This window comes from Symphalangus syndactylus, chromosome 3, assembly GCF_028878055.3.
Source record: "Symphalangus syndactylus isolate Jambi chromosome 3, NHGRI_mSymSyn1-v2.1_pri, whole genome shotgun sequence".
NCBI classification, from domain to species: domain Eukaryota; kingdom Metazoa; phylum Chordata; class Mammalia; order Primates; family Hylobatidae; genus Symphalangus; species Symphalangus syndactylus.
This window is the reverse complement of record NC_072425.2, coordinates 28,266,080-28,279,347: the sequence shown is the minus strand read 5'-3', so window position 1 is coordinate 28,279,347 and position 13,268 is coordinate 28,266,080. Positions and strand designations below refer to the sequence as shown.

The following is a 13,268-nucleotide window of genomic DNA, read 5'->3' as shown; positions in this document are numbered from 1 at the left end:
ATGTAAATGGTAAGATAATTGGAGCAAGAAAATACAGAAGAAAGAGAAGGCATGAGAGAATACCATTTGCCAACTCTGTGCCTTTGGGTTGTATATCTTACCCCTCACTCCCAAATCTCAGTTTACTAGCACAAATATACCAATTTTAGGAAGTTGTAGGGATTAAATGAAATTGTGCATGTGAAATACCCAGCATACCTCCTGGCATGTAGTGAATTCTCAGTATATGGCATAAGTATTTGGAAGTCAGACAGCCCCAGGATGGAATCCTGGCTTTACCTTTTATTAGCCATGTAACCTTGAGCAGATAAATTTTCACATTAGGAAGATGGAGATAATAATCTGGACCTCACAGGGTTATTATGAAGACAATATGAGATCATGTGATTAACTAGCTCATAATAGGAACTCAGCACATGTAAATCATTGTTGCCCTTTCCTCTGTCACCTTCTCTTCCAACACACATATACACACACCTATACATTCTTCTAGAACAATATAAGCTTGGTATTCAGCTGTGCAAACATGCTCCCATGTGCCCTACTGCTGAGCTCCAGTCTGTGCTATCTGACATTCTCACCTTCTATTCCCACCTCCAGGTTTAGGAAGAGCTCAAATTCAAAAGCTGGCAGATTAGCCAGGGAGAAATAGCCATGACATAGGAAGTCTGGCAGGAAGAAGACATATATCTTAGGCTGCTGTAGTCAGGACTGGAAAAGGCTATATCATTTTGCCTTTTGCTTGAGAAAACTAACAGTAATAATAATCATTATTGGCTTAATTATGTCTCATGATAGTAATGAATGATGATCATAATAGCATTTCCTGAGCATTTGTTATATGCCAGGTGCAGCAATAATCACTTTACAAACATCGATTCATTTAAATCTCATAACAATACTGCAAGATAAGCATAATTATACCCATGTTAAAGATAAGAGAATTGAGGCCCAGGAACCAAAAAGACCTGACCTAAGTCACACATCTAGAGAATGGAACAGATGATACATAGCTTCTTATGTATGTTGCCATTTGTTGAAACTTACACCTGTGGGGAGGAGAATGCATCAATGACTGACTTGTGTTGAGTTCCTGCTATGAGCCACGTAATGACATGATCTCACATCATCTGCATAAGAATCATGTGAGATCTAAATGTTTTTCCAACTATTCCCCTGGTATCTCCCAAAGTGGCCAGTTGTTTTCACTTAATTTAAGGCATTTGGAGATTCAGTCTTTCCTATTTGTAACAGTTCTCAGCTGTGGACAGAGGCAATGGGAGTGTCTCTAACTACTTGGGAGACTAAGGCCCAGTGACATTCAAAGGTCTAACAAAGAAGCCAATAGCATTCCCTAGGAGCACTGAGGGGGTACAGGCACTATTGCTCCTAACTGGTCCAAGAGGCCTCGCCATTCCTAAAGGTGCCAGGCCTTCCTACAAATCTAGCTTTGCATTGTTGTCTCCTTGCGTGGAGTCTCCTTCGTCCCCACCTTCCCAGTTGACAAATGCCTACTCACCCTCAGGTTCCTGTTTAGACATCTTTTCCTCCAGGAAGACTTCCTAGCCCACCCTCAGTAGGTTAGGGGCCCATCTCTCAGCCTTGGTCCCTCCACTCCCCACCCTCCATACACATGCACACTTTATGCTTTCCTCTATCACAGCATTTATCAAATTATAAAGCATTTATAAAATAATCTGTTCACCTATTAGTCTTTCCCATTTGACTGTGGGATCTTTGAGAGCAGGGATTGTGTCTCACTTGCCTTAGCCTCCTTAGCACCTCATATTAGGAGCTCAAGGAACTACTGTGGAATGATAGAGCAGTGAGAAAGGATAAAGGAAAGAAATGAGAGGCAGAAGGGGAAGAACAGGGCCCCCTGGGGTGTGGTATCTCAAAGGACTGTCTGTGAGCAAGGCTGCTCTCAGCTTGGTAGGTTAGACCTGCCGATAATGACCGAGGGAAGGCAGAAACTGCAATGTGTATATCTGTATTCCCTCCAGACCATTTTGTTCTCATTAAGGGGCTGAAGGCAGAGAGATAGCAAAAGCTCCACATTGATCTCCAGGGAAATTCCACATTCTTAGTGCCAGACTGCTGAGAGAAAAGGGTCCTATCTAACAATCCTGCTCCCTCAAGCACTGCATCTCTGTCTGGGACTGTGACCGTGACAGGGAAATGAGTATGGTTTGGCCCCTGTTTGAATCAGAGTTAACTAGTTTACAACAGTATCAATCTTTTGTCACTTCCCCTAGGAAGATGGAGAGTGGGGATGGTCTCCAGTGCTTTAGGTAATGATGCACACACATATACCCCAAATAATATAATGAGCAGTCTGCCAACCAATGATTCTGCCATCTAAGAGTATGTGGGAGGCTTTGGCAACAGATAATCTTTGAATTTGTTCTAAGTTTTCAGGAGAGGGAAGGCCAAACAATGCTTCTACCTAGTTATTAAATTTCTCCCTTCATCACTGCAGTTTCTTTTTTTTTATGAGACGGAGTCTCACTCTGTCGCCCAGGCTGGAGTGCAATGGCGCAATCTCGGCTCACTGCAAGCTCTGCCTCCCAGGTTCACGCCATTCTCCTGCCTCAGCCTCTCTGAATAGCTGGGACTACAGGCGCCTGCCACCACGCCCAGCTAATTTTTTTGTATTTTTAGTAGAGACGGGGTTTCACCGTGGTCTCGATCTCCCGACCTCGTGATCTGCCCGCCTTGGCCTCCCAAAGTGCTGGGATTACAAGCGTGAGCCACGGCGCCCGGCCCACCACTGCAGTTTCTAATTGATTGCATAAAGCTGACCTCATCTTTCCCATCTGTAGAATGGGAATGGCTAACCAAGATAAGAATGGAAAACACCTTACACAAGTCACTATTTCTTACTGCACCCATGGCAGACATTGCTAAGTAATCACTACATTCTTTTCCACTGAGCAGAGTCCCGGCCCAGAACCTCAATGCAATATTCCAGACAGTTGACTACAATGGGCACATAAAGAAAAACTCAGGCCTGACTATGTGATTGCTAATGCCTTTTCCCACTCTGGCTTTGTAGGGTTTGACTTTACTTTATAATGCGGCCCCGAAGCTAAGATTTGGAAGCAAGTTATGCAGGGGGATATCGGTGGTAAAGAGAATATTTTCACCCCTGCTCATGCTGAAGGTCTAAATTCCAAGTCTTAGCTTTCCTCATTTCTTTTACCTGTGGAGAAGAGAAACAACAGGAGAGCAAATGTTTACCTTTGGGTTTCATACAAACATCTAAAGAGTTCTCTGAGGCTGCTGTGGTATGGTTGAACCAACACCGACTCCGTGATTAAAGCAGCCTGGGTTCAAATCCCTGGTTTGCCAAATTCCCTGGTGTGAATCCTGACAAGTCACTTTCCCCTTCTGAGCCTCAGTTTCCTCAAGCATGAAATGCAGATGACAACACCTGGCTTACAGACTTTTTGTGAGGAGTAAACTGGATGAAATAATGTATGTGAAAGTGCTTTGTATGATGCACTGCACTGAGCGCATGCAGAGGATTATTATTCTTGGTATGCACCAATAGGAAAAAGACTAGGGTGTTCCATTGCAGATGGACTCAATCTAAACTGGGGAACAAATGCTTTTTTTGATAATTTCATCTTGTGGAAACGGCAGTCTCATGGGCCTATTTGTGTTTAATGAACCACATCCTGTATCATCTTTTTGCATGGTTCTGAGGAGAAATAATTTGGCTCTGTCTTCTGGCGTGCTGTAGACTAGTGAGTGTCCAGCTCATATTTAACCTCCTCCAGTCTTTCTGCCTTCTGCAAGAAAACACCTCCCTAGAGCTAGATTGATCCTACAAATAACTGCACAGAAGCTAAGGCACAAAGGGAGAGGAAAGGGATAGTTAGCCAACTCCCACCACCATGCTGGGACCCTACCATAGACAAATGCAGCCAGGCTGGGATTTTTCACCTAGGATAAAATTAAGGAGTTTAGATTCAGAGGTGACTGCCCTGGGGTCAAGCAGCTAGGAATCGGAAAAGCCAGGTTTATCTGAGTTCAAAGTCAGTGCTCTCAAATTTTCAACAAAGTGCTTTTAATACATCAGTAGTCTTCATTCTTTCTGGAGTCAGATAACCCTTTGAGACTGCAAGAAAGCTATGGAGACTTTCATGGCAAATAAAACACAAATGCAGATGAACAACACTTTGCCTATACCACTAAGGCATTTATGACCCTCCCAGGCTCACTCACTCACTCATTCATTTATTTCAATAAACATTATTGAATGCTATCAATATGCCAGGCACTGGCTAGGCATTAGCCAAGCAGGCATGGTCCCTGCCTTCACAGAGCTAATAGTGCAGCAAGAGAGAAAGATGTAAACTAATAAATGTGAACTTACAAACAGGTTATGTGTAGCAAAGGAACATCATTCTAAGAAAATAAAAATGTAGCAAAGGATCCTGACATAGCCTGAGGCTTCTTGAAAGGTTTCCTGAGAAAGTGACATTTGAGTTGGGTGATATAAAGTGATCTCAGCAAAAATGGGAAAAAAAATCAGCAGAAGGCCAAGTGACAAAAGGATTGCAGCTTGTTCTAGGACTTGAAGGAAGGTCAGTATGACAAAACGGCAGAAAGACCGAGACACACATGGGGCTGAAGAGGTTGGCTGAGGACAGATCAGATCTGTTAGAGCCCTGAGGCCATGGGAAGGAATTTGCAAATTATCCTCACAGCAGTGACAAGGCACCTAGAAATTTTAATCCAATGAATAACATGATGGGATCTCTATTTTAGAAACATCCTATAATGGTTAATTTCATGCGTTAACTTGGCTGGGTTATCAAACTATTTGGTCAAATAGTATTCTGGGTATGTATGTGAGGATGATTTTGGAGAGATTAACATTTGAATTGGTAGACTGACTAAGCAGATTGTCCTCCTTAATGTGAGTGGACTTAAACCAGTAAGTTGAAGACCCCAGTAGAACCAAAAGGTTGACCCTCCTGCCTGAATGTCTTTTTTTTTTTTTTTTTGAGATGGAGTCTCGCTCTGTCGCCCAGGCTGGAGTGCAGTGGCGCAATCTCGGCTCACTGCAAGTTCCACCTCCCGGGTTCACGCCATTCTCCTGCCTCAGCCTCTCTGAGTAGCTGGGACTACAGGCGCCCGCCACCACGCCCGGCTAATTTTTTTGTATTTTTAGTAGAGACGGGGTTTCACCGTGGTCTCGATCTCCTGACCTCATGATCCGCCCGCCTCGGCCTCCCAAAGTGCTGGGATTACAAGCGTGAGCCACCGCACCCAGCCCTGCCTGAATGTCTTGAGCTAGGACATTGGTCTTTTCCTGCCTCTGGACTCCAATGGAAACATCTTTTCTTGGATCTCAAGCCTGCCAGCCTTCAGACTGGAACTTATAGCATTGGCTCTCCTGGTTCTCAGGGCTTTGGATTCAGACTGGAATTATACCATCTGCTCTCCTAGGTCCCAGCTTGCTGACTACAGATGTTGGCACTTCTCAGCCTCAATAATTATGTTAGCCAGTTCATTATAATAAATCTATATCTATATCATCTATATCTATATTTATATATCTATACCTGTATCTGTACATATATATCTACCTATAAGTCTCTTGCTACATATCCATCCTGTTGGTTCTGTTTCTCTGGTTTTGTTATCCTGGCTAATACACATCCTCAGGGCTGCTGTGTGGTTAGGATTCAGGGAGGCAGGGTAGATGCAGGCCGACCAGGCAGGAGAACAAAGCTGGTGTCCAGACAAGCTATGATGGGGACTTGGAATAGGGTGGCAACAGTGAGGTAGAAAAAAGTGGGCAAATTTAAGAGTTATTTGAGAATGAAAATTGACAGAACTGGGAATGGTTTGGAAATGGGTGGGGGAAATCAGCAGAAGACCTTCTCAGAAACTAAGGTACAAAGGGAGAGGAAAGGGATAGTTAGCCAACTCCCACCACCATAGACAAATGCAGCCAGGCTGAGATTTTTCACCTAGGATAAAATTAAGGAGTTAAGATTCAGAGGTGACTGCCCTGGGGTCAGGCAGTTTGAAATCAGTGCTCTCAAATCTTGATAGAGGGTGTTGAGAAGGATTCCTAGGTTTCTGGTTCTGCTTCTAAACAGGTAATGGTGGTTCTCACTAGAACACTAGAAAAGTATCAGGTTGTGTGGAGTGGAGTCTGGGCAGGCAAGAGAACTAGAATGATAGCAAATATCAGAGGAAAGCTTGAGGTTGGAGGTATAAAGCAGGACTCATCAGTGTGGGGATTACAACAGAGAACATGACCATAGAAACAGTCTAGAAAGAGGGGCCCATAAGACAGGCTCCTGTGAAACCTCACTTACTAATGTTGCAGAAGAGGATGAACCTGCAGAGGAGACAGAGTTGCAACAGTCCAGAGGGGAGGTAGAAAACCATGAAGATCTGGTATCACTGAAACAAACACCAAAAGGGCCTCACACAGGAAGCAGACAACTTCGTCAAAGGCTACTGAAAGGTCAAGCAAGATGGAACCTGAAAACTGTCCGCAGGATATTGAATCACTGAGGAAGTAAACCAAGACCCTAAGAACAACTCCGTTCATATTTTGTTGCCATCTTAAAAGCAAGTTCCCTCAGGAAACTGAAGGCTCTGGAGAATTATCCAGCTCTCATCAGCCCCTTGACCACACCTGTCCTCAAAAGAAGAGGCAACAGTTGAATAATCATTCCCTCCTCCTCCTCCACCCGCAACCCCTGAGATGCCTTTAAACAGCCAAAAACTCCTTTAAAAAGTAGTCTAGGAATGTTTCAGCTGACATTCAAAAGGGCATTGTAATTCAAATGGAAATGCAGAAATGCAATCCCTTGGACAGTCTAGGAAAATGATAATAGAGATAAGACACATTTTAAAAGTGGTGACATGTATTTATCTGTGGGGACATTTCTATACCATGGACTCTCCCAATCTAAACTCAGGAGCAGTGCAAACTTCACATAGAGAATGTCGTTCCACAGGGGTCACCTAGGCAGTACACTTGGAAAAGGCATGTTAATTGCATAGCATTCTTTCACTTCTAGCCTCTCTTTATCTCTCCATTTCTCTTTGTGGATCTTGGTGTGCCTTTGTCTATCTCTCTTTGTTTTTCTGTCTCCTCCTCCCCTCCCTCCTTTTCTGTCTCTCTCTCTGCCTTTCTTTTCCTCTCTCTCTTGCTCTAGCTCTCTGTCTCTCCCTCTCTCTCACACACACACACAGAATGAACAATTCTTTCACATACACACATCTGTCACCTTCCATAGTTTCTCTATAAAAAAGAAGCAATTAAAAATTCAGAAAACTTATAATATTGCTAATTCCTGCATCTATCACTATCCTCCCTAAGTAGAGAATGACAGGGGATGATAAAAATTACAGATTCCTTTTGGTATCTCCCCAGTCCAGTTCCACAGCTGCTTCCCTTCACTGGCTCCAAGCCTGTAGCTAAACTCACTGAGGCCCCTCCCAATCCCAGGACAATCTACCTCTGCCCTTGCTCCTGGATCACAACGATGACAAGGGATGAGAGCAAATTAGCAAGCCCCACCCCTGCTCACACACGTGTGTGCCTTCACGCACATACATACACACAAACATACACACCTGGGAACATAGTAATCAAAGTGGATGTGGCAGCCTTGGGCGGAGGGCATGTGTTGGATCAAGATAATTAGGCCCTCAACTCAGAGCTGGATGGGTCCATCCATTGCTCTATTTTCTTATTCAATCTACACAATGACTTTGCATTTTGCATATGGGAAAACTGATCTTAAAGAATGAATCACTTTGCTCAAGATCACACATCTGGGAAGAGGTAGAGCTGGGATTTGAATTGAGGTCCATCTGACTGTAAAACCTGTGCTTTATCTCCAAATGAGAAAGTCTTTATCCAAGGTAGCCACAGGAAGGGTGACTTTATACAGTGAACCCTCATCATGATATAAAGCTCATGTATCATGATCACAGCTAGGGAGAATGTGTGAATATCAAGCCAAAGGGTGAAATGGAGCCCCAGTGGGAAGAAGGTAGTTTCTTAAAAATACAGGGATATCAAGAGCACAGAAACATGTAGTGAAAGTATTATGCTACAGCAAGAGACTCAGAAGTTCACACACTGCTTGGGGGAATGGCATGGGAGCAGAGGTGATGGCTAAAGAAACCTGACAGTCTAAACAGCTTCCATACTAATCATGCCTGGAACCTAGAGCTTCCGGGGATGACTTTGGCTACTCTAGTTGTTTCCTAAGGCCCAGTTCTTCGTGCGTTAGATTCTACCTCATTGACCTGTTCGGTGTTCCAGTCCCCTACAGACTACTGGAAAGCTCAGAATTCCCACCTGGTGATATAAAACTCTGCCTTCCTGCCTGGAGATCTTACCAGTGGTTATTGGCATGCCCAGTGCCCCCTCTGGAATCAACATCAAAAAGTAGGATATAGGCAAAGGAAGAACTGGGCTCAAGTTTGTATTCAAATACCATCTTCTTCAGTAATGAACGGTGGCCCTTTGCCTCTGTAAGTTAAGGTTTCCCTTCTGTAAAGGGAGAAGTGAGTACCCTTGCCTCCTTTGCTTTGTGGGGTCTGTTATTCTAGCTTTTACTTTTGCCCTATTACAGGGAAGAAAATACAGAGGAGCTAGACCACCATACTTCCTTTCTGTGTCTAGAATAGACATTACCAACTGATCATAGTTCCCTTTCTGAATGATCCCAGTAACTTACACACAGTGTTCTAGACAAGCCATTCCCTAGTCGATCAGAATTGGCACATGAAAGCTAGAGAGCATAATATGATAGTGACTGGGTATCCCACCCAGCCTGGAAATGTCAGCCTCATCCCTCTTCCCAGCTGTCTATCAGTGGATTTTTAAAAGTCTGTAACAAAAATGATGAAATATTGGGAAACTAAGGCATGCTGGTAATGAACAACGTAGGAACAGAGCCTTTATCTTCTTTATTTGGTGCTACAACATCTGGCACGCACACAAAAAAAAAATACAGAGAAAAAGCAGTTGGGAATTGTTCAAAGAATTAATGAATGATAACTATGACTTTATTTTCCCACACAATGTACCTTTAGAAACACTTAGGGGAATGAGAGTAAAGTAAACTTCTCATGAGAAATAGTTTAATCAGGCACATTCACCCCATCTCCCTTGGCTTTCTAGTAATTTCCAGTGGCTTCCCCAGATCATAAAAGTGGCCAGGGTCCCATCATTATGAAACCTGGGAAGGCTAGGGCATTTGTTTCTAATGTCCGGGGACACCAGAGCTAGGGCGAAGGAAGAACTGGGCTCAAGTTTGGATTCAAATACCATCTTCTTGGCCTTTTGCCTCTGTAAGTTAAGGTTTCCCTTCTGTAAAGGGAGAAGTGAGTACCCTTGCCTCCTTTACTTTCTGGGGTAGATGGGAAGATCACAGGAAGGCCATCTGGAAACTGTAGAGGGCTGTACAAATGCTCATGGTTGTTATCCGTGCCCTATTTGGTCTATTTTCCCCGACCTACTCTACCAAGTTTGGCCCCTCCACTCATCCCTTCACTAAGAGTTAAAACGACACTTACAGGGATTGTCTTTATCTAGTGACATCTGTAATTCACAGATAAAAATGAGGGTTGAGCTCACACATTAGCAAGGTATGGAGCTGGCACTAGAATCCTCAGCTGATGCCCACAATTTTTACTTTATTTCAAGCTACTGTTTTCTATGTACTTACTAGGTACCAGACATTTTACCTACATCATCTCATTTTATTCTCCCAAAAGCCATGCGGGAGAATTACTGTCCCTCATTTAACACAGAGGAAACTGAGACTTAGAAGTTCCTTTACCTGAGGTTACTTGCCAGGTGTGTAGAAAGAGGAGTAAAGACATGAAATACCCTCCATCCCACTTCAGCACTGCACTATCTCTCCTTCTCTCACAAGTTCTGCCCACTGAGTTATCAGCCTCCAAGCCCAGATTCATCCTGGCCTGGTTTCCAACGTTTAGCAGATGGCAGTGACACATAACTCATGGCCGGGGAGAAAAGGGGATACTAGCTATCTTTAAGTCCAAAGGCTTCTTTCAACTCTACAGATGCAAATCCCCAGCTTCTCATCTCTCCATTCCTTAGCATCACTCCCAAATATAAAAAATAAAACCAGAGTATTTGATCTACCATCTAGGTGGTCACAGCAGGTGAAGATGGAGGGGAAGAAACACACCCAGAATGGTTAAGTTGACCTCAATGCATCCCCTGTCCTCTTCTTGGGAGCAAGTATGGACAATGGAAGAAAGAAAAGTGCCTTGCAGACTAGAAGCCCAGGAAGGAAAACACCAAGTTTACCCTGCAATTTTGCGGCCAATCCAGGTCTTGCGGGGAACCCCCCCCAGCTGTTGTTTCAGCACTCTTTCTTCCCCTTCTCCCATCTTATCTGTAACAGATTCCATGATCCACCATACAAGAAATGGGATTTTCTGGGATGAGAAAGTCAAGTCAAAAGTCTGAAGACAGCTAAGGATGGAGAAGGGGTGGGATTTAGAATCAGAGTAGTGTCCCAGGCCCCAAACGTGGCATGAAGCAAATTAGTTATGTAGCCACAGTGAGTGAAGGTTTTTATAAACATAACCTAATTGTATTACTTCAAAGTCCTGAAGCTTATTGTCCTGCTTAATGATGTGTCACATTATTTGTAGGGTAGCACAATGAGACTTCTATTGATTTAATGCACTTCCTTAAAGACTGTCATTGTCATAGCCATAAAACAGAGCTATTCCTAGACAACTCAATTATATCCACTGTGCCCATAAACCACCCCATGCCCCACGCAGTTGCACACAGGAACCAGAAAGGGGTGACAGCATGACTGGAGATGCAAAGCCCCCAGGGACAAAAGGGAAGGGATCTAGAGATTGGGAAGGCAAGCGGACTAGGGTTTTATCCAGTCGGGAATGTGTGACTGCATAAAAAACACTAGACAGGGGGTGTAGAGCACCCAGGGCCAAGCAGAGCTGTGTGAAAGCTCCCTTCTCCCCTATAGACTTAGTTTCCTCGATTGCAAAACTGAAGTGCTATGCTCAATGAGATCTTTCAGATACCTCCTGGCTCCCACATTTTGTGTTTTTTTTTGTTATGATTGCTTTCGTTCTTGGAGATAGGGTGGCTGAGCTATGAAAAGATGCAAGCATGTTTTTAACATTGCTCTTCACCCTTTCCATCAATTGAGAGACTTTCTTTTACAAATAGTTGATAATAATAGTATTAACTATATCAAGAAGTATTTCAGTATAGTTGAAAGAGGGAAAGAACATGGGCTTTTGCAGCCAGCCAGCCTTGGGTTCCAATCCTGACCCTGCTACTTATTAGCTGTGTGTCTATGAGCACTTGATGTGGCATATCTGAGACTCATTTTCTCATGCGTAAAATGGGAGTATGAATACACTGACCTATTAAAACACATGTATACACATGTGCAATATTTCTAACTTTCTCAAAATGCTGTTACATAAACCACTTATCTTTAATGTGAGAAGCAGACAAGAATAGCTACTTATGTACCCATTTCACAGGAAGGGAAAACTGAGGTGTAAAAGGAATAACCTTCCCAAGGTGAGTGGGCAGAAACTGGTCTCCTGCAACTGGTCTGAGGAATTCCAATTCTGATAATAGCTGAGAGTCAGAGGGAAATGAAATCCACTTGGCCCTTCCTGAGGATAAAAGCCTCACTACAGGACAGAATGGAAACCGTCCACTTGGTCACGAGGTGATTGTTTTTTCCAGAGGAAAGGAGCTCTTCTTGGGTTCTCCCAAGAAGCCTGGAGAGAAGAAAGGGTCAAGAAGACACCACTTGCCCACCCCCAACCTGATCCCTGGCAGTTGTTTCAAAGAGAGGATGTGGGAAGCAAAGTACCTGCAGGAGAAGGCAAGGGTTCTGGAGTCTAGAACATTAACTTGAGGCCTCAGAAAATGCCTGACTTGAGAGAATCCTGCAAAATCATTGTACGATCCCTCACTCTGCCCATGGTGAAACTGAAGTTCAGAGAGAGGCAGGGACTTGCCCAAGGTCACACAGCTTGGATGTGGCAGAGCCAGGATTTAGATCCAAGGCAGCTCAGTTGTCTCCCCAGACACCTTGCCTCTATACCCTGCCTGGCCACCTCCTCCAGTAGGTACTTTGGGCTTACCTTTCTGATACTGGAGCCATAGCTGCTGCTGGACCTTCTTGCTGGGAAAGTGGATGATGCAGGTGAGCTCTGAGCCATAGAGGGCCTCTGCGATATAGTGGGAGCCATAGTGCTGGATGAAAGACAGCAGCTCCTCCCGACTGCTCTCCTTGGTCAGGATCTTGAGAACATTAGTGAAGCCTGGACAAGAGAGGAGCATGTGAAGGTGATCAGATGTGGGAGGCTGGCGGTTAGCAAATTATACAGTGGCAGGGGTTCTTCCCAACCTGGATTTGGTGCCTTACCCCTCAGCACAGTGGCAGCTTGGTGGCTGCACTAGTTCAAATATACACATAACTCCCTCACTTAAATAGCAAAGAATGCCCTCTCTGAGGGGCACATCAGACACCACGGTGACCAAGAGGGAATCTGCAGGAGAAGAAGGCCTAAACTCAGCAACCTAGACCACGGGAACTTAAAAAAGATAAATCAGGAAGTCAAAGCTCATATCTACTCACTGAGCAACCAATATGTACTGGGAAAACTGTTAGATGTTTCACCCTCTTTATGTAACTTAACCTTAGCCACAATCATATATAACTTGACAACAACAACCCCCATTGTGTAATGAGCAAGTCAAAGCTGAGAGACTAAAATTGAGTTATCTTGAACTTCCAGCTAGAGAAAGAAGCTGGACTCAAACCCACTTATGTTCTCACTGCAAACTGCATGCATTTTCCACTGTACCAAACAAACCAGGGCTTGAACTGCCCACGGCTGGAATCCTAAGGCTGCATTTGCCCAGAGTTAGCATATATTCTGAGTCCATGAATCTGATTCCTGGTTTAGCTTCCTGCAGCATTGCTTTTCTTTATATCTCTGCTGTTCCTTCTCTTTAACAGTGGTGTGTTCTCTCTCCCTAGATTCCCACAGAGCCTTCTTGCTGCTCTATTTCTTAGTCCTAGGCTAAGTCCTCAGCACTTAGCATGGGGCCTGCACAGCAGTCACTCAGTAAAAACTGCTTCCTCTTTCTCTCCTTCCTCAAACAGGCACATGACCAAGCTATTCTTCCAGGGGCATTCCTGAGCTCCTCCCTGCTACTGGACAAAGCCTAGTGA

At 44.1% G+C, this 13,268-nt stretch overlaps 1 protein-coding gene across 3 annotated transcripts in view; it reads right to left on the bottom strand.

Annotated features, from left to right (window-relative positions):
• The window catches only part of ASTN2 (astrotactin 2), a 1,055,774-nt gene that overhangs the window by 342,083 nt on the left and 700,423 nt on the right, over window positions 1–13,268 (bottom strand). For all 3 annotated transcript variants that reach the window (XM_063636815.1, XM_063636816.1, XM_055271311.2), the window contains one exon: window positions 12,172–12,351. In XM_063636815.1, coding sequence (XP_063492885.1) covers window positions 12,172–12,351 — 180 coding nt within the window. The remainder of the gene's footprint in view (window positions 1–12,171; window positions 12,352–13,268) is intronic.